Consider the following 23,052-nt stretch of genomic DNA (forward strand, 5'->3'; position numbering starts at 1 on the left):
GCAAAAGATCAACAAGGAAATAAAGACTTTAAATGAAACACTGGACCAAATGGACTTTACAGACATATTCAGAACATTCCATCCCAAAGCAACAGAATACACATTCTTCTCTAGTGCCCATGGAACATTCTCCAGAATTGATCACATCCTAGGTCACAAATCAGGTCTCAACCGGTACCAAAAGATTGGGATCATTCCCTGCATATTTTCAGACCACAATGCTTTGAAACTAGAACTCAATCACAAGAGGAAAGTCGGAAAGAACTCAAATTCGTGGAGGCTAAAGAGCATCCTACTAAAGAATGAATGGGTCAACCAGGAAATTAAAGAAGAATTAAAAAAATTCATGGAAACCAATGAAAATGAAAACACAACTGTTCAAAATCTTTGGGATACAGCAAAGGCAGTCCTGAGAGGAAAGTATATAGCAATACAAGCCTTTCTCAAGAAACAAGAAAGGTCTCAAATACACAATCTAACCCTACACCTAAAGGAGCTGGAGAAAGAACAGCAAAGAAAGCCTAAACCCAGCAGGAGAAGAGAAATAATAAAGATCGAGCAGAAATCAATGAACTAGAAACCAAAAGAACAGTAGAACAGATCAATGAAACTAGGAGCTGGTTCTTTGAAAGAATTAACAAGATTGATAAACCCCTGGCCAGACTGATCAAAAAGAAAAGAGAAATGACCCAAATCCACAAAAATCATGAAAGAAAGAGAAGAGATAACAACCAACACCAAAGAAATACAAACAATTATAAGAACATATTATGAGCAACTCTATGCCAGCAAATTAGATAACCTGGAAGAAATGGGTGCATTCCTAGAGATGTATCAACTACCAAAACTGAACCAGGAAGAAATAGAAAACCTGAACAGACCTAGAACCACTAAGGAAATTGAAACCCTCATCAAAAATCTCCCAACAAACAAAAGCCCAGGGCCAGATGGCTTCCCAGGGGAATTCTATCAGACATTTAAAGAAGAATTAATACCTATGCTCCTGAAACTTCCAAAAAATAGAAATGGAAGGAAAACTTCCAAACTCATTTTATGAGGCCACCATTACCTTGATCCCAAAACCAGACAAAGACCCCATCAAAAAGGAGAATTACAGACCAATATCCTTGATGAACATGGATGCAAAAATTCTCACCAAAATACTAGCCAATAGGATCCAACAGTACATTAAAAGGATTATTCACCATGACCAAGTGGGATTTATCCTTGGGCTGCAAGGCTGGTTCAACATCTGCAAATGAATCAACGTGATACAATACATTAACAAAAGAAAGAACAAGAATCATATGATCCTCTCAATAGATGCAGAAAAAGCATTTGACAAAGTACAGCATCCTTTCTTGATCAAAACTCTTCAGAGTATAGGGATAGAGGGTACATACCTCAATATCATAAAAGCCATCTATGAAAAACCTACAGCGAATATCATTCTCAATGGGGAAAAGCTGAGAGCTTTTCCCCTAAGGTCAGGAACGCGACAGGGATGTCCACTCTCACCACTGCTATTCAACATAGTATTAGAAGTCCTAGCCACAGCAATCAGACAACAAAAAGAAATCAAAGGCATCCAAATCGGCAAAGAGGAAGTCAAACTCTCACTCTTTGCAGATGATATGATACTGTATGTGGAAAACCCAAAGGACTCCACCCCAAAACTGCTAGAACTCATACAGGAATTCAGTAAAGTGGCAGGATATAAAATCAATGCACAGAAATCAGTGGCATTCCTATACACCAACAACAAGACAGAAGAGAGACAAATCAAGGAGTCGATCCCATTTACAATCGCCCCCAAAACCATAAGATACCTAGGAATAAATCTAACCAAAGAGGCAAAGGATCTGTACTCAGAAAACTATAAAATACTCAGGAAAGAAATTGAAGAAGACACAAAGAAATGGAAAAATGTTCCATGCTCATGGATTGGAAGAACAAACATTGTGAAGATGTCAGTGCTACCTAGAGCAATCTACACATTCAATGCAATCCCCACCAAAATACCATCCACCTTTTTCAAAGAAATGGAACAAATAATCCTAAAATTTGTATGGAACCAGAAGAGACCCCGAATAGCCAGAGGAATATTGAAAAAGAAAAGCAAAGCTGGCGGCATCACAATTCCGAACTTCCAGCTCTATTACAAAGCTGTCATCATCAAGACAGTATGGTACTGGCACAAAAATAGACATATAGATCAATGGAACAGAATCGAGAGCCCAGAAATGGACCCTCAACTCTATGGTCAACTCATCTTTGACAAAGCAGGAAAGAATGTCCAATGGAAAAAAGACAGTCTCTTCAACAAATGGTGTTGGGAAAATTGGACAGCCACCTGCAGAAGAATGAAACTGGACAATTTCCTTACACCACACACAAAAATAGACTCCAAATGGTTGAAAGACCTAAACGTGAGACAGGAGTCCATCAAAATCCTAAAGGAGAACAGAGGCAGCAACCTCTTCAACCTCAGCCACAGCAACTTCTTCCTAGAAACATCGCCAAAGGCACGGGAAGCCAGGGCAAAAATGAACTATTGGGATTTCATCAAGATAAAAAGCTTTTGCACAGTGAAAGAAACAGTCCACAAAACCAAAAGACAACCGACAGAATGGGAGAAAATATTTGCAAATGACATATCAGATAAAGGGCTAGTATCCAAAATCTATAAAGAACTTATCAAACTCAACACCCAAAGAACAAATAATCCAATCAAGAAATGGGCAGAAGACATGAACAGACATTTTTCCAAAGAAGACATCCAATGGCCAACAGACACATGAAAAAGTGCTCCACATCGCTCAGCATCAGGGAAATCCAAATCAAAACCTCAATGAGATACCACCTCACACCCGTCAGAATGGCTAAAATTAACAAGTCAGGAAACGACAGATGTTGGCGGGGATGTGGAGAAAGGGGAACCCTCCTACGTTGTTGGTGGGAATGCAAGCTGGTGCAGCCACTCTGGAAAACAGTATGGAGGTTCCTCAAACAGTTGAAAATAGAGCTACCATACGATCCAGCAATTGCACTTCTGGGTATTTACCCCAAAGATACAAATGTAGGGATCCGAAGGGGTACGTGCACCCCAATGTTTATAGCAGCAATGTCCACAATAGACAAACTGTGGAAAGAGCCAAGATGTCAATCGACAGACGAATGGATAAAGAAGAAGTGGTATATATACACAATGGAATATTATGCAGCCATCAAAAGGAATGAGATCTTGCCATTTGCAACGACGTGGATGGAACTGGAGGGTGTTATGCTTAGCGAAATAAGTCAATCAGAGAAAGACATGTATCATATGACCTCACTGATATGAGGAATTCTTAATCTCAGGAAACAAACTGAGGGTTGCTGGAGTGGTGGGGGGTGGGAGGGATGGGGTGGCTGGGTGATAGACATTGGGGAGGCTATGTGATATGGTGAGCGCTGTGAATTGTACAAGACTGATGAATCACGGATCTATACTTCTGAAACAAATAATGCAATATATGTTAAGAAAAAAAAAAGAAGAAGAAGATAGCAGGAGGGGAAGGATGAAGGGGAGTAAGTCAGAGGGGGAGATGAACCATGAGAGACGATGGACTCTGAAAAACAAACTGAGGGTTCTAGAGGGGAGGGGGTGGGGGATGGGTTAGCCTGGTGATGGGTATTAAAGAGGGCACATTCTGCGTGGAGCACTGGGTGTTATGCACAAACAATGAATCATGGAACAGTACATCAAAAACTAATGATGTAATGTATGGAGATTAACATAACAATAAAAAATTATTAAAAAAAAAAAAACCTAGAATCCAGAGCCATGTCCAGGAATCCTTGTATTAAGCTCACTGGAGTATGGCTTTAATAGAAGGGTCTGTTACCCACACAGTCAGTTGGACAATGAAGCAATGGTCTAGAAGCCATGTCTAGAAGGAAGTAGGAGTCACATGGCATCCTCTGCTCTGTGACTGGTTGTACCTGAGACATACAGAGAAAGGGAAAGTCAGTCACACTGGGTTCAGTAAGTCACACGGGAATGTGCAGAAGGAAGAAAGACTTACAAACTGCTATCTAGGAAAGTCCCCACTTAGCAACAGTTTAACAGAGAACAGCAATGCCTCTATTACTTAAATAAACTTAAAAATATGTGACATATTCCAAGACCCTCCTAATCCTTCTGTAAGCTTCTGGAAACTTTAAGTATGCAAACAGACACAGACAGGACTAGAATGATATCCCATAAATTTCAGAGAGGACAGCTTTCAGAAAGAAAGATCCCCATGTCTCTCTCTGCTGTTTATCTTTGCTTTTACAGTCCTGTATTGGTTTCTGTTTGTTCTTTGTCTTAATTTCATTGCATTTGTTTCTTTTACTAAATGATGGACACTTGATTCCTCTGATGACATTTTAATCTGTCGGTTTCTGGACATAGTCTGTCATCAAAATGTTTAGTGTCAGCTAGACAGGAATTGCTTTTATTCGCCCTCCCCACTGCCTGAGTTACTGGTGATTATTACTTATTGCCATAATCAAAGCAGAAGCAAGTGGCAGCAACAGTGAATCATACACTAGCTCTTCTCCAGTTGTATGCACTCAGTCACAGAAGAAGAGTTAGTTGGTAGTTATCTGTAAACTGACTTGATTATTTTGTTACCTTACAGGAACATATTGGAAAATATCGTATAGTCCAATACACTGTAAACTTTTTTTTTAAGATTTTACTTATATTTGAGAGAGAGAGAGAGAGAATGAGTGAGCAGGAAGAGGAGCAGAGGGAGAGGGACAAGCAGACTCTGTGCTGAGTGCGGAGCCAGATGCAGGGCTCAGTCCCATGATCCAGAGATCACAACCTGAGCCAAAACCAATAGTCAGAGGCTTAACTGACTGAGCCACGTAGGCTCCCCTCTACTGTAAACTTTTACCCAAGTTTGCATTATAAAGAATGTGTCTTCTGTAAGATTCCTCCTGTCCAGTGTTTGTGTTCAGTAAATATTGGTTAGTGTATATGATGTGCCAACAACAGCCCAAACCTCAAAATTCAGTAGGAATCAGACTCTGCTCATGATCCCAGTGAGTTATCCTCCTGTGAAAGGTGAGAGAACACTAATAAACTAAAGCAGTAATTGCCGAACTGTTCCTAAGTTCTGGGATGAAAAATAAAGCCAGGTAGCCACGTGGAGTGTGCTGGGGTCTTCTTTTGGAAGGAGACACTGTTCCCTAGGGAAGGGTTTTGAGCAAAGCTCTAACGGTAGTTGGAAGAGTAAGTTAAATGTTTCTCTGTGGGAAGAACGTGCTGGGAACTGACAACAGAAAATGCAAAGGTGTTTTGAGAGGTTAACTTGGTTGTATGCCTCAGAATTCTAAATCTGCACTCACTTTGGTAAGGCATTCCCATTAATAGAAAGTTTTAAAATTATTGATACATATAAAAATTGTTCACTGCTTTGTTGTTTGTAATGTTGAAACATTTAAAAATAAATTTAACAGTCTGGTGGCTATGACACGTTCAAAACGGAAAATGTAAGAAATTAAAAATAATAAGTTAGATCTCAATGAATCAACATATGGATAAATTTCTAAAAATACTACTCCCTGAAAAAAAAAAACAGAAGTATGATACTCTTTATATTTTCTCATGTTTTGTTTGTGTAAAACAAAGACTGCACTCCAATATATTAGTATGTTTGTGTGTTCATGATGATGCATATGTATGTGCAATACAGAATTTATACCCATCTCTTGAGACTATCCAGTGCTGGCCAGGGGGCATAAAGGTACAAGTTGGGATGGGAAATATGTTTTTTTAAAGGTTGATTGATTTATTTGGAGAGAAGGGTGGGGAGGAGCAGAGGGAGAGAGCAAAGCTCAAGCAGACTCCTGGCTGAGTGCAGAAGCCCAACGTGGGGCTCCATCTCACGGCCCTGAGATCATGACCACAATCAAGAGTTGGACGCTTAACGACTGAACCACCCAGGCACCCTGGGAAATGTTCTAATATGAACACGTATGTTCATATATCTGTCGATATCTGTGAGCTTTGGGGACTTAGGTTACGCTGACCTCATAAAATGTAGGACAGTTGTCTTCCTTTTGTCTTTCTGAAAACTTTAAGTTGAGTGATCTTGTTATTTCCATGTTTGAAAGGATTTACTACTGAAATCTTCTGGAGCAGCAGCTTCTTTATGGAAAGTATTATGATGGCAAATTCAGTTTCCTTAGCAGATAAAGGACTACAGAGATGTTCTTTTTCATCTTGTGTCAACTCTGGTAACCTATCTTTCAAGAAATGTATCCATTCCATCAAAAGTGTTAAACTGGCCTAACTTTGTTAATAGTTTTCTTTGACTACTCATGTCTGTAGCATCTGTGGCGACAATCCCCCCTTCCCTTATTAACATTGGTCACACACATTTATGAAAGAGAGAAAGAAGTTAGGCAAAAAATACGCAGATTCTTGTAAGTTTTCTGTAATTTTTATAACATGATATGTACATGTATGTATTTGCTTTTACAGTCCTGTATTGGTTTCTGTTTGTTCTTTGTCTTAATTTCATTGCATTTGTTTCTTTTACTAAATGATGGACACTTGATTCCTCTGATGACATTTTAATCTGTCAGTTTCTGGACATAGTCTGTCATCAAAATGTTTAGTGTCAGCTATGCACACACATGCACACACAAAATCATATATGGGTGTGTGTGTCATATTTCACAATTTTTTAAACTCATTTATGCCAGGGTTCACCTTTCAACATGCCTTACGAGACTGAAGTTGAAGTCACCTGCTTCATTCTCCAGCATTTCCAGACACACTATGATGACAGGAGTCAGAACTCCAAGTGCATATACTCTTTTATTCAAGAAGAATAATTCAGACGTTTTTTATTTTTATTTTCCTGGGCGTGGACTGAATCTCTGAACTGTGTATCAACCACTGGAATAAGTTCTACATCCAGAGTGCTGATCTCTTTGGTGGTGAACACCTGGGTTATCATGGATAGGTGATCAATGTGTTCTGCCTATTACAATGGGAATGGCCATTCCTTAGAAATCCCAAGGTCTACTGCTCTGTGAAGCATAATGGATGACTGGTGATCCTATTGTAAAGAAATAGCAGCTCTTCCCGTCAGTTTCATGAGTGATGTTGCTATGATAGTAGGCATTTCCCTTCAATTATGACTCATGGCGTCATGGACTGTCTCTGCATAAATCTCAGTGAGACGCACACATGCTCCTTTCCTTGTGGATAAGATGCTTCTAGGGACTTTTTTTCTTGACCACACTGCCTCGTCCCATTACAGTAAAAATATCCATCAGCCTTTCCTCTTTCCCCTGATGCTTTAGACCTTTTTCTCCCTCTCTTTGTGACACATCTATAACACATTTAATCCTAATGTTTTTCTCCCTCGCTTTGGAGGGAGAAAATCTATGGCACATTTAATCCTAATGTAAGTTGTCTCTGATGGGATGCTGATCCTATTATAGCCATACTTTCCTGGATAGTTGTATTTAAAGTGGATATTTATGTGTTTTTAAAATTAAGTGACTTTCTGCACAAACACACAGGCACAGGATACATATTTAGTCAATTTATTTAATCATTCAGAAATCCAGTAGCACCAAACAGGACTTGAATGGTGAGGGGGAGAAATGAAATGGGAAAAGGAAGCATGTTTATGAAAAGAGAAAGATGAAGTCAAGCAGAAACAAGGAAGGTTTTCTTCATACTGTTGATCCTGATTGCATGCAGAAGACAATGTGCCTGCTTCTCAGTGACACAACTGCAGGTGGAGAAAACAGGAGACAAGGTTGAGTTGAGTTGACTGTATGATAGCCTGACTGGGGTGGGCCTCAGGAAGTATAATGTCAAGGGTTGGAGGAGCTTTCAGTTAATCCAGCGCACAAGTCCCACAGGGAATGTCAGGCTCTCCATCCCTACGATACGAGAGGACCCACTGGAATTTTTCCATGGGCGTACATATGATGGGACCTTTCATGATTAGGATCCCTTTCAGGACTTTGATAATTTCAGAACGAATGTTCATGGGGACGGTCCATCAAAAAGGATTTTATAGGATCTTTGTTGGAGTTACACTCTTCTCTTCCAATTCTAAAAGGTCTGTGGCTTGAAGATGTTATATTCAGCCTGGAAGTTAATGTCTCTGTTTGCTCTTTTTTCCTCCATTTCCTCCCAACAAGAGCGACAAAAGGTGCACTTTAGCCTACACCCGCGTCATGGTTTGAGGCTCATCTTACTTTAGAAAGTTCAAAAATCACACTTGAAGGAAATCTCCTTCTGCGGGAGAATGTACCTTGAAGGCATGTGTCATGTAGCATTGTTGGGGGGTCTCCAACACGGCTACTGCAATGATACAAAATTACGCCTGGTGTGTGCAGGAATAGTGCAGAGGGAATAGTGACATGTACGGACAACCCTCAACTCAGACCTGAATGGAAAACTCATTGTTTTTCCAGTCATCCCCACCAACTTCTGGCATCTCCTGCTTCTCTCTAAATAACTATCATTGGTATGATTCTTGCATGATAATGCTTTCTCACCAAAACTGCTTTTTGGCATGAATTACCTCATCCTGTTTGCAATCTCATAGGACTCAGGGTAAACACAATAACCTCATGTAACAGAAAAAGTTCTCTACTGACATAATTATTGGGCTAGTTGACATAGCGAAACTCACAACAGGGTCATTCTTACTTACAATATTTAGGAAGAGTTGGCATCACTGTTTTTATTCATTGATGGGACAGTTGTCTGGGGACAAAACAAATATAAAAGATGAGAAAACGATCAACCAATCATGACCATTTCCCAATATTTGTGAGGATGTCTTCTTTTTATAATTTTAATTTGAAAAAAAAATTTTATTTATTTGAACGAGGATGAGTGGGGAGAGGAGCAGAGGGAGAGGGACAAGTAGACTCCATGCTGAGTGTGGGGTCCGATGCAGGGCTCCATCCCACAACCCTGAGATCATGACCTGAGCTGAATTCAAGAGTTGGATGCTTAACCAACCTCATCACCAAGGTGCCCCATGGTTTCTTCTTTTAAATAATGGATTTTATAAAAGATAATTCATGGAAGAGAAAATTCAAAATGAATCCGTTTGTTTCCTCATAGCATATTTACATATCAGGTGAGGGATATATTCAGGAAAAAGGATATATGTAGTCACAGTACCAGTATCAAGGACCTTTACAATATTTTCTTCTGGAATATTCTTTTGTCTAGTCAACTCCTTGAATTTTTCAACCGTTTCCTCATCAACATGATGTCCTCTGCCTGAAAATCACAATGCATAATTGTGATTTTGAAATCACAATTGAAAAAATGGCCATAAATTGAAGGAATTAGGGACAGATGCAAATTGCCCATTAGAACCCCTAGGAATTTCTGAATACAGAATGAGAAACATGAATAGGGAAATCTAGTCTTTCCCTAAGTCTGAAACAGTTACCACTGACCTTGTCTGAATGTCAGCTCTCTGACTTAGGTGGATAAGAGCCATTAAACTTTGTCCAGTTGCATAATCATGAACTTTTCCAGCAGTGCAGGACTCCAGGGATGCATCAGGAACTCCATGAATCTTGGACCCAATCCATCAAGAATATCCAATCTACTGCATCTCTGCCTATGCCTCAGAATCTATATCTGACATGCACGCCTGGTTCCATACCCAAACTGCAAGCATGATTCTCACCTTCCAGACGGATAGCAGCCCCATCACATGTAGTAATGAGAGACAGCTTTCTTTTTTCCCTAGTTCTCGAATGCCTTTTTCCAAATCGAAACCTAGTATTCCAGAGATTACAGCACCCATCTCAGTGCCCCTGTGTGGTTATTCAGGGGTTGAAATAGTCAGTATTCACAACAACAATGCATTGGAAGGACAAACGTGATGAAAGTTTATTTTAAAAGCTTTCGCTCCAAGGCTGTAGAGTGTATTTGAAAAAATGGCCATAAATTGAAGGAATTGGGGTCAACCTGAAGATAGCTGAGGCTTGAAATTAGTTGACCTGTTAGGAAACTACTTCTAATAAAACTCATTTTTTTTTACTTTCCATTTTAATAAATGGGAATTATTTTTATATACCTCCCACTTCGACCGGCTCTTGTTTACACCTTTCTTTTTAGAATCATTCCAGGATCCTTGACACAATGCACATAAAGACTTAGGGCTTGTTTGGAGAATCATTAATAATGTCCATATGTACTGATCTTCTCAATGAAAATGCTGACAGTGGAAATATTATATGGCCATGACAATTGTCAGGATGTAATACATACCAGTCAATAGAACTATTTCCGTGGTGTTTCCTTCTTCATCCACATTGACATCATAGCCTAGCATAGTACTTGGGGTTATATCGACAATTTGGAAATCATTTTTCCCCTCATCTGTGAGAGAGAAGAAATATATATATGTAAAATTTATATAAGCTTACATAAAATTTATATATGTATATAAAGCCTTACCTTTGTTAATTTATTGTAGATTGGCTTTACCATGTCGTAGTTAATGTATTGGTGATAACATTGTTGTATTGGTCTCTGTGTCGTCCTGGCAGTGTAGTGAACATTAACATTGCTTATGACAATGAGAACAAGGAGGGTAGGGAACACTTTTCCTTAGTGCCACCTTCTTATGCAATTAAACATTTCACACCTCCCAGTCTTACTAAAATGTTCTCTAAAACGTGTTGCAGTGACACCAACATTGCCTCAAACAACACAACTTGGGGTTATATGGCATATTATCAGATACAAGTTTAAAATCTCTTCATATTGGCCTTATCCCAGCAATGGAGTTGATTTTTCTTTAGACTGAAGTCCAGTTGCCATTCAAGCATTGATGGACCTCACATTATCACCAAACCTTCCAACGTGCATCCTCTCTTCCACCCAAAACATACATAACACCTTATTTGAGCCACTCCTCGGGATTTTATTTGAAACTTTGCCAGTTTGTGTGTCCCACTGAACTAGCATTAGTCTGCCATGGCGAAAAACCAAGGAGCCCTGGACGGAACTTCACCGTGTCCCAGACAAGTGACTGAGTCTTGCCCAGGCCTACTACTAACTCCATGAGTCTTGGGTTACGTTGGGACAATTTCAATAAGATTTTGTGCATCTCTTCAGATTCTTAGAATGATAATGTTATAAAGGAGGGCTTTGCAGAAAATCTCACTACGTTGGTTTATAAAGGTAATGCAGATTATGGAAGCGGTGGGATTAAATATGCGAGGGCTGGTTTTGTGCCTTGCTTTCTCCAGAACAGAGCTGGGTAGGTTACAACTCCTGGTTCCCAAAGGCCTGTTACAGTAAGTCCAGCTCATTCTGTTTCTCTCCCTTCTTAAATTGCCATGTCCAAATCTAGTTAAAAGGGGCTACAAAAGTGGAGAAAATTGAAGAAAAGGTGATAGATGACTCAGGCAAAGGGAAAAATCACATACAAGTGAGGAAAAATGATATCATAATTTTAAAAAATCTGCTGCTAATATAAAAGTGACAACTATATGTAGGGCAGAATGGCAGGCATATAATTCACCCTATTTATGTATATTTCACTTAATTACATACCCATTGTGCTACTTTTTTTTTATCTCAGACAAGGGCTATAACCACAGATTTACACATTTAAGTATTAATCAGATATTTAGACATTAGGCCACTTAAAATTTGGAACATTGTTTAGGATCGTTAGAGAGAGCTTAAGGATCTAAATCTTAACCAACATCCCCATTGCTTTAGACAGAAGCTGAGCTTATGAAGAAATGGGCCTGGTGTTTGAAATCACTCTGATTTCCTTGGATTTTAAGTTAATCCCCTGTACATGGAATGGAGTAAGAGGCTTTAAGATGATTATTTTAAAATGGATCCCATTAAAGCAAAATGACATCTGTATGTAAACTCAGGATAGACTCATTAGATTTAGTTCCTAAGGTCATTTTAAATTATCTGGAAACATTTTCGTGTACTTGAGAACCTTATGAAATAAACGTTCTAAGCACACGCTCTCCTCACTCACTGAGTAATACTCAAAATTGGAAAGGGCTACCAATGTCCTATCATTGAACAGTTTGTGCACGACAAAATAATGTGCTTGGAAAATTTGGGGACATGTGCCCAGTCATTCTTCTAATCATTCATCGAACTAGAATTCAGGGATACAGAGTTCTGGAAAGAAGTTGAGCCTAAGATGTCACCCTTAAGACATCAGTAAAGCACATATACTTACAATCAGCACTGATAGCGTTGTTTTGTCGTACTGTTCCCATGACAGATTTATCTGTGCATTCTCCATCAACCCTAAAAAATAAAATACCCCTAAGTGGATGGATGAAAACGATCAAACTTTGGTCCATAATTAACAATTTCTTTCCTTCGACCTCACAAAACCCTCTATGAGGCATCATTTGAGTGCCTATAAATAGTGCGACATTCGAAAGAGAAGAAATACAAAAGAGTTTGTGTGTCTCTGTGTGTATATATGACAAAAAAATTGTGTAAAATGCACAAAATGCACAAAAATGTGCATTTGGAAAAAGAGGAAGAATACACACAGCACAAATAATGAAAGAAGAAATAACCCAACAAAATGGGGCAATTTATGGAACAGATCTGTCACAAAAGAGGGGCCACAGGAAACCATGGTCATGGCTATGAGTCATTGGAGACAAGCAACATAAAACCACAGCAAGACCCCACTTCACGTTCACGGGACTAGGTAAAATCACAGACAAAGTCAGTACCAAGATTTAGAAGGAATGAGTTACCATCGAATATCTGATGCATTACTGGTGATAATCCAAAAGGTGCCGTCACTTAGAAAAGGGTTTAAGCTTCCTGTCATCGAAGATGCTCATAGACCACGATGCAGAAGTTGCTTGCTCCCCTAGGAGAACTGCAAATATAAGTCCACACAAGCATGTGTGCAGAGCCACACTTATCAAAGCGATTCAAAATACTCACAAAGTGGAAACATTATCCAGTACCTGGATAATGTAATAATACCCGTTGTTCCTTACACAAAGTACTTTAACTCGGCAATGAAAAAAGTGACTATTTGTCCGGGGAGCCATGTGGATAAATGTTTAAAGCCTCATAGGGGAATGAGAAAAGCAGTAGGAGAAGCAGAGTGCGTAATTCCACTGTGTGATGTTCTGGAACGGGGGAGAAAAAGCGTGTCAGGTGTTCTCTGTGTGGCCACATGGGCAGACATTTAATGCAGAGGGGAAGAAGCAGACTTTTTGTGGTGATGGAAATGTTTTATATCTTGACTGGCAATGGTGAATAGATGCACACATATGTGAAAACTCACTGAACTATGCCTTCACGTGGATGCCTTTGATCACACGTGCATGGCATTTCAGTAAACCTGACTGCAAAATGAGGGGCCACATGTAAAGTCAGCTAAATGCAGGCAAACACAAAAATTGTAAAAATGACCCCAAAAGATCATATGGTGCCAATTCTTTAAGAAAATATTGAAAACTGACAGGTATATCTATTAGGATATGATGTGTGTGTAATTTGATATATGTATGTATAACATAACCAACCATATTGTAGATTATACATAATCAATTATGTATCTCTTGGGATAGAATGTGTATGTAGTTTGATTATATGTATATATAAAATAATGAACCATATTATATATTATACATAAGCAATTGTGTATCTCTTGGGATAGGATGTGTGTGTAATTTGATTACATGTATATGTAACATATAGCCAACCATATCATATACATAATCAATTATGTATCTTTTGGGATAGGATGTGTGTACAATTTGATTCTATGTGTATATGACATATAACCAACCATATTGTAGATGATACATAATCGATTATATAATTACATAACATTACATATATTATTATAATTATTGTATATTATATATCGCATTACTAACTTCAGAAAGCCTTCAAGTATTATTAACGGAATGCTCACTCTACTGCAGGCATATATGTGTATTACAATTGCTATATATTATTATATATTATAATTGTATAACATGTTTTATAAATATCTAACATGTCATATAATTATAATAGATCGTCAATTATATTTGTGTATTTATAAACCCATCTCTCCAAACATAACGCTCTTATTTTACTTTCTTAATGCTCATCTTTTTTGTTTTTTTATTCTTCAGAATCCGTGTGTGTGTGTGTGTGTGTGTGTGTGTGTGTGTGTGAAAGTGGAGAGAGAGATTCTTGGATTCCCACTTAAAGCTTTAGAAGTTCGGTCTTCAGAAACAGACTTCATTCAGTTTCTTATAATGCATGATTTTTGATATATGTTCTGAATCCCTTTATCATTGGAAAAATCATCCTCCCTTTTATTCCCTTTCCAATTTCTTCCCAATTCCTAACTCTCCTTATTTTCAGCCCTTTACTCATGTCTGTCCTCCAGCCAGTAAGTTTCCTCAGGTATTTCTAAACCTAGCAATATTTCTTTCACATCCCCCTCATGTCCTCACCTTGCAAAGTTTCTCTCTCCTTTAAACTGCCAGCTTTTTGAACTATTAAGCCATCACCCGTTCCCAGTGCAGTTCTATCTGGATTCGAAGGACTGCAAACAGTAAAAACTAACAATTCATTTTCCACCTACAATGTAAATACAGGTTTTAATCTTACGGGCTGTGGACTTGTTTGCATGATTTGGTGCTTTGGGATGCTCTACATTTCTTTGATTTTAATAATTCCTCCTGCTTCATTTTGATATCCTCAGATTCTTCTGCTGAAACTTAAAGGTTGGTGTGGAAATTATTGTTATTTTCAGATGAAGTCATCAATATGTGGCTACAGTTATCTCTGATGTAGCAATAAAATTCAAGGGTGTGTGTGCGCGTCTGAAAGAGACAGAGATAGAGACAGAGAGATAGATGTCTGCAGTTCCTCAAATTTTCCTCTTCGGTTTAAGGCCCTTTCTATTGATCTGTGCACCAACATTTGTCCTGTTTCTTCCTTCTTTGTTTGAAAATTCCAGTCCACCTTCCAAAGCAAACTACACACGCCCTGTGCCTTGTGATACTTCATAGACCCCCTGGCATGGGATCGTTGGTCATTTTCTGGTGCTCTCATTTCACCTAGACTTTACCTTAATGATAGAATTTCAGGCATGGTATTGTTACTAGTTTATAGATCTGTTATCGGACTCTATTTTGACCAGTGAACATAAAAAAATAAAAAGTTTCCTCATCTTCCCTTTGTCTTTTGAGTTCTTAATAAAATGCCTATTGTACAGTGAGCATTTTATAAATAATATTTGAAGTAGCAAAGGCTTTGGTGAATTTCACAATTTAATGATGATTAAAATTTGCTACTTGTGAGTTCTTCAGGGTAGAGAATGACAGAGCCAGTAGCAGGAACCCTACAGTCCCAGAAGCTCCATGAGAAGCATCTCCTTAAAGCAAGAAGGGTGTGCTCAATTTATAAAGAACTCAGTCTCACTCTTCAATATCATGCAGATATTTCACTGCAAACGTGGAGCTCAGATGCCCTCTGAGGGTCAGGCATTGACAGGCATTTTTGCTCTATGTGATTTTTACTTACTTGATAAAAAAAAATTGAATAAGATTTTCCTTCTTGCTATGTCCACATTGATATGTCTCATATAACCCCTGAATGGACTATTCTAACTGATCTTGTCAAAGTTGGTGGCTGCCAAATACATCGCCTTCCATTGTCCTGGAAGCTAAAGGCAAAGTTCCCATCAGTAACTTCATTCAATTTCTTTTTATTTTCTCCAACATCATCCAGTATGGTTTTTCCTTCTCTTTTGCATCAGCACAGAACTAACTTTATTGAACAACGCAGGATTTATAAACTACTGGGAAAACCCAAGTCAACAGCAAAATGACAAATTGACATATTCCTAAAATAGCATATCCATTCTTATCAAATGCAAGACCTCAACCCCAACAGCTCATTGACTGATGCACGTTCTTTTTTATAAGTACAGTAGAAATGTATAAACGTCCAGTTATTAGACCATAGGAGACACGTACAGTAGACATGTGCAAGGAGCCTATTAACAGAGGGATTCTGAGTTTCCAGGTAGACGGCTAAGCTTGGTGCACATCAATTTGGATATACATATAAAAACCCCCAAAGGGCACACACACACACACACACACACACAACACACACACATACACATACACATACACATAAAGACGTCCTTGTGAAGTCAGCCAGTTCCTGGTACCTGTCTCAATTCATGAATTAAGGGTAGCTGGGCATCACAAACCAGAACCAGTACAAGAGACAACAGTAGAATCTTCATGTCTCTGGCACTTCTTGGTTCCTCCTCTGGAGAAGCTCAGAGTGGATTGCACATTGATGAGATGCTGAATTTTCACCGCTTTCTATAGTGTGTGTCTGTCAATGTGGCCATGTTTGTCTACTCCTCATTCTTTGTGAGAGATCATTGCACAACACTGAAAACATCCTCGTTGGCAGTGATGTATCCCAAAGATCTGTGAGATCAGGGGCATTACTTCTAGAAAAGACATTCAAAAGCTTGGTTGGCCTGTAGGGTTGTTTGGATCAAGCCAGCATATCTCATATCACATTGGATGCTCATTCATATTCTTGGAAAAAAGAAATGTCTCCTTCCCTTTTCATCAGATGGGTTTCAAGGAAATCACCTTCCTGCCCCAGCACAACTGTTCCCTATTCCTTGTGGAAAGTTGGAAAGGTCTATGTGTGGGCTTTGACACAAGCCAACTCATAAATGCAAATGCGAAGGTGCAAGTGTGGAGAAATCTGGTCTTCCTATTTCCCAGTCTCTGAAGGGAGTGAGCAAGCTGGGGGTGACACCATTTTAGAAGTTCTTCACAGACAAAGCTATACAGAGTCCTGAGTGTGTCCCTCTGAGCTTATGAATATCAGATAATTATGTACCTATGGAAAGCTCATAAGAGAGTGTTTAGCTCAGAGAAGACAGGTCTTAAATTGTTATTAATATCTTTGAAGAAAACAGTGAATCAGGCTATAAAATAAGAGTCTTTTAGGAAGCTGTTACCACTGTCAGTTTGTTCAACATTAAATGAACTTGCCACTCATCCTCACAGGCTCATAAAATGAAACAAGGAAACAGGCATCTTGCAATCCTCTTGCTCACATTTGGTCAATGATGGAATAGAATAAGTGGGCTGTGGGATAAGAACAGAAAGACTGGAAGGTCCAGAATAAATGAGTATCTTTTTAAATATGATAAGACCAGGGTTAATATGGTCTAAAACCCAGTCTGTGGCACTAATCCCTCATGAAAGGCTGACTTGTGTCCCCCTCCAAACTCATGTGTTGACGTCCTACCTGCCAGAACCCCAGGATGGGATATACTTTGGAAATAGGGTCATTGTGAACATGCAGTTAGTTCAGAGCAGGTCATGGTGGACTAGGGAGGGCCTCTAATCCAATATGGCTGGTGGCCTTCCAAAAGGGGAAATTTGGATGCATGTGTACTTGCAGCACATGGGGTCATGCTGCCACAAAGCAGCAACCTTCCCCCAGCAAGAAGACAGAGATACAGCCGACCCTCCCCTAGAGCCTTCACGGAGACCACAGCCCTGCCCACACCCCGTCTCACACTTCTGGCCTCTGCATCTCTGAGGTAATACATCTCTGTCGCTCTAAGCCACCCAGTATGATAGATTGATTGTTTCTACAGCAGCATGGCAGACTCATACAGCACTCGGGATTTGAGATCAACTTTGACTTGGGCCACATAGCTAAGTTCCTTGCCAAGTCCTTCCACCTCTGCCTGAGCCCAGTGAACTGGTGGAAGACGCTCTTTTCTCTGAGGCTGAGAACTCAGTCGGGCATGAGAGCTCCAGTTCTCACACCAGCTGCTTCGAAGGTGTCAGGAGATCATTCCTACAAACGACTAAGCACCTTCAGCCAAATAAAGGACAAGACAAACAATGGATTTTCCTTGTTTTTTAGTTTCGCTCACATTTTTTTATTGACATTGAAAACGGTGACAAGGTAAAATTATTGACTTAGTTTTTTGGAGTGACCATGTGTTCTTCACATTCTTGGGAGGTCTTCCTTCCTCCAGAGATCTGGTTATGCTTTTGGGCACAGGGGATTCTGTTCTATGTTGATTTCACAAGTTATTTTTCACTGATTCTAAAGATACTTTCTGTTCTCTCACAAAAGGCAACAAAGACAACCGATGAGGGACTTCCCTGCCCGAAGAGTGTAATTAATTGCCCATAGCATGGACTCAGAAGACTCCGTTTAAGACAGTCATTTCTTCGGAGTAATTGTCTCTCATTTGGGCTTTGACATTTTGTCACCTTTTGATGAAAGTTATCTCAGGACTCCTGCTTCTTCAACTCACCTTTTGCTTCCTTTTAAGGTCTAAAAGTGGCCAGTTTGGGTCATTGAATTGGATTCTTTCATTTGTCTCTCTCTGGGCTTTTGGAGCCATTGTTACTTTTCTGTGTTTTGTATTCCCCTCTGTGGGTTATCCCATATTGGTTGCCTCTTGCATGAAAAAGAGGGCTATCATTTCTGTATCTCATAATGTTCTGTCCAACCTCATCCACTTTGAACATTATGAGATGGATACTGCTCTGTGATGAGTCAACATGGGGATTGAGTTTAATATTTAATTGAATGTTGTCCTCTGTGGTTCCCTTGAAATACACTTCACTTCCATTCGTCAACGTGCCATTTGGGTCCTAATTATATAAATTACCTAGGTATATTCACTCAGTGCACACTAAAGTACAGCAGAGGCTCAATTATTAATATTCAAAGGACTCTAGATCTCCCTTTTCTTTTCCTCTCCTATAAAACCAAACTGTTTTAGACATCTGAGACGACTCTTCAAATACACAAGGCACACCCCACACCTTGCCCACCTGCCATGTCCTTTGCTTTCTAATTCTCGCATTTCTTTGGATATCCGTCAAGACTCTGGCAATCAATTCAATATTCTTATCTTTTCTAGGATTATCTCTAGGACCCTAGGTCTCTTCTGTTTGCCTTTTGCATTTTCTTATCTACATATTCATGGGTAAAATATTAAACAGACACCTGTCTACTCTGTCCTGAAAGGCTGACACCACATAACCCTTAGCCAAATCCATTAAGTTACTGGCCTCACTACATGCCAAGAACAGAAAAAAGTAAACATCTAAAAGACATCTTGATTTTCTACATATCATTTCACTTTTCATATAAAGTCTTGATGAACCCCCATGTATGCTGTCCCCCAAAAAAGTGTATTTTCACAGGTGCTCATAGCAAGTGTTTGGTGTGCAATCAGTGGGTCCCTGTTGAGCCCAGACCAAGTGAAGAACCATTGTTGTTGGTCTGTAGCAGAGAAAGCAGTGACCCACACATGTATGATTCCCAGAGCTTCTGTTTCCATGAGGGGAAACAGGAAATAAATAAACCCTCAATGGAGAAAATTGCAAGTATTGATGCACATGGAAACAACACAGGAAGTCAGGCAGGGAGTGGTGGAAGAGCATTTAAGCAGAGATCCGAAGAGAGGAAAGAGAAAGTCATGCAGTTATCTGAGTAAAATGATTCCACACAAGGAAGGACTAGTAACTCCAATGTTCTTTTAAATATGAATTTTGGTAAAATATACAGAACTTATAATTTACCACCCTAATCATTTTTAAGCATACAGTTCAGTATTGGGAAGTACATTCCCATTGTTATGCAGCCATCTCCAGAATTCTTGTCATCCTGAAAAACTGAAACTCTGTCCCCATTAAACACCGACTGCCCATTACCCCCCCCCAACCCCTCACACCCACTGTTCTAATTTCTGTGTCTATGAATTTGACTGCTTCAGGAAAGTTCCTCGTTGAATTGGAAGCATACAGGATTCATCCTTTTGTGTCTGGCTGATTCCACTGAGCACAATTACTTCAAGGTTCATCCATGTTCTAGCAGGTGTCAGAATAGTCTTCCTTTTTTAATGGCTGAGTGATATTCCATCGGATGTATATCACATCTTGTTTATCCATCCATCCATTGATGGATACCTTTTGGCTGTTGTGAAGGAAGGTACTGTGGACAAAAGGAAACATGAAGAAGCCAAAGAACGGGAACATGGTAGAGAATAAAAGGGATAAAAGAGATTTGGTTTAAAGTCCAACATGTAAGTATGTAATATCCTAGAAAAAGAGGGAGTCTTAAATATTGCAGAGGCAGTATTTGAAAGGTAATGTATTGTAACTTTCTAATACTGAAGGAAGTCATTATGCCAGAGACTCGGGAAGCACTGCCCAGCCCAAGAAGAACAGACAAAAAGAAACCCACACAGAGACCTACCTGAGCAAAATTCCCAAACCAAACAGTAAATGTGCAAAAGAGTGGATTTCTTTGAGAGAAGGAACTAACAAGATGGACCGCTAAATTCTCTACAGACACAATGGAAGTCATGATCTAGTAAAATGTTCCACTGTCGAACTGTCTTACTAAATTGAAAGAGGAATAAAGATCTTTTCAGACAATCAAAAACTAAGAGAATCTGTCGCATGTGTGCCAATACTTAGAGAAATGGAGGCACAGAAGTGGATCTCAGATGAAAGGTTGCAGGTTGATGGGATCCCTGGGTTGCTCAGTTGGTTCAGCACCCAGCCCTTGGTTTCAGCTTAGGTCATGATCTCAGGGTGATGCGACTGAGGCCTGTGTTGGGCTCCATGGTCAGTACAGAGTCTGCTTGTCGCTCTCCACTTGCTCCTCCCTTCCCCCCACCCCGACTCATGGGCTCTCTCTCAAATAAATAAATAAAATCTTTTAAAATAGAGAAATTAGTTAACAGTCTGTATATCAGAGCTCATTGAAAAGGAACATAAAAGGTGGAAAAATAATCAGTTGAAAAAATGGTAGAACAAAGATAATCACTGAAATGTATATGTATGTGTATTTAAAACCCTATCAAATTTTATATATCATAGTATATGGCATACCTACATTTCATCTATCTGCTATCATCTCTCCATCCATCCATCCCTCCATCCATCCATCTTTCATATCTATCTACCTATCCATCCATCCATTCATCCATCCATCCATCCCTATGTCTGTCTATCATCTCTCCACCCACCCATCCATCCATCCATCCATCCATCCATCCATCCATCATATATATCTACCTATCTATCCTTCTGTCCATCCATCTATCCATGTATCCATCCATCCCTATGTCTCTTTGTCTATCTATCATCTATCTATCTATCATCCATCCATCCATCAATCCATCCATCCATCCATCCATGTGTGTGTATATATATATATGTGCAGTAATAAAATTCATTAAAATGTAGGACTGTCTCCATGTAAGATACAGAGAGAATCAGACTGGATGAAAACTATCCAATACATGTTATTTACAAATATACTGCTTAGATATAAAAATGAAGAACGTCTGGGAAAGCATTGGCCGTGAAAACCATAAAAATATTCTGGGGAATAATTCTCTGGGTTTCTCAGTGTTCCTATAAAAACAAACAAACAGACAAACAAAAACAAAAGCCCTAGCCCCCTGGGACACTGAAATGTATATGATATAAAATTAGGAAATGTTTGCTTGCACTTCTCCTAGAAACATTTTCATATACCATAAGCTTAGATATGTAGCCATTTCTTTCTGTAATGAAAGGAGTAAGTGATGTCAGCCAATAGGATAATAAAACTTCTCTCATCACCCCAAAAGCAAGTGATTACAGCACAGATTTGTCTCTAGATTAAGCCCCGAGGCTCTTGGAGCACTTGAGTCCACTTGGGTTATTTACACTTCAAGGAGGAACAATCCCATGACCTTATAGCCACTTGTAGGTGATAAAACTGTCAGGGTCTCCCAGAATCCTGAAGAGATTTCATTTACATCCAAAGGGCTTTCGTAAGAGGATCCCTCACAGCTGCCTCTTCCCCATGTGTACACAGAGAAAAGTATTTTTCCCTACTTCCTGGGCTATAGGGTGTCAGGCTATTCACTTTGTACAATTGACCTGTTTCTCATTCCATCCACCCCAGATAAGGGCTGGGGGCAGAAGGTGAGGACACACTTATTATGTGCTGTGAGATTTTCAAGAAGAAATCCATCTCTGAATCATAACACCTTGTGTTCACATTCAGTATACAATTGATAAAAACTCCAAAACACTAAGTGTCAGTAAGCTCCTATGGTTATAGCAGTATCAGACAAAATAATGAAAAATGCAAAAGGGGGGGGGGAAAGGAACACTGGAAAACAGTAAAAGATGAAAAACACCAGGAAGGTACATCAATTCTGAAAATGAATGTGATGAACATTAACTCCTGAAGTCACCATAGCATGCATTCATAATTGGAATGGGGAGGTTTTTCCACACTTGTTTCAGGATGGAGAGACAACTTCACTAACATATCACTAGAAATAGAGAAAATATGGAAAACAAAATCCATCAAATTGAACTAATTAATATATCTAAAACACTGCACAGAACAGTGCAAGTACTCCTGTATTTCAAAAGACAAACCAGGATTTTTACCTGTTTAAACTTAACAGAAGTCTGAAGAACCATAAAAGAGTAAAATCATACAGATTATTATGCAGTCGAGTAGTATATCATAGCCAAGAACAGAACTAGAAAATGTTCTTTCATTTGGAATTTGGAAATATGTGGTTTAAAAAAAATGCATCCAAGAAAAACTACACGGGCATTTGAAAATATTTTGAACTTAATGAAAACCTACAAATTAAACCCTGGTCTAAATGCTTCATACTTATCTCTTTAGATTCTATAGATGCCCTTTAGAGCAGGTGGGCTAAATACCTCCAAACTGACAGGTGAGGAAAGCATGCATAGAAAGTTTAGGTCACTTGACCAAACACAGCTGTTACATTGGGGTAAGATGTACATAAAGCCATCATAAAAAAAAATTGGGGCCATTCCTAAGCCACATAAACAATAAATGGTTGTAATTTCCTAGGGCTTCACTTTACATCTGTGAAATCAGGTAACACACAGTATTGTGGAACCACTTTGGAAATCCTGGCC

General features: G+C 39.2%; 1 protein-coding gene across 1 annotated transcript in view; it reads right to left on the reverse strand.

Moving 5' to 3' along the window:
- LOC114218058 (odorant-binding protein-like) overlaps positions 1–16,319 on the reverse strand; it is a 58,163-nt gene extending 41,844 nt beyond the window's left edge. Inside the window, 6 exon segments of the mRNA XM_088028583.1 lie at positions 9,203–9,304; positions 10,310–10,420; positions 12,261–12,331; positions 12,848–12,926; positions 15,587–15,728; positions 16,242–16,319. Of these exon segments, the coding sequence (XP_087884709.1) occupies positions 9,203–9,304; positions 10,310–10,420; positions 12,261–12,331; positions 12,848–12,926; positions 15,587–15,728; positions 16,242–16,319 (583 nt within the window).
- Positions 16,320–23,052: the final 6,733 nt, after the last annotated feature.

The sequence above is a fragment of the Eumetopias jubatus genome, unplaced genomic scaffold, assembly GCF_037043125.1.
Source record: "Eumetopias jubatus isolate StellerSeaLion01/CBP00866 unplaced genomic scaffold, mEumJub1_p1.0 scaffold_11, whole genome shotgun sequence".
Taxonomy (NCBI): Eukaryota; Metazoa; Chordata; class Mammalia; order Carnivora; family Otariidae; genus Eumetopias; species Eumetopias jubatus.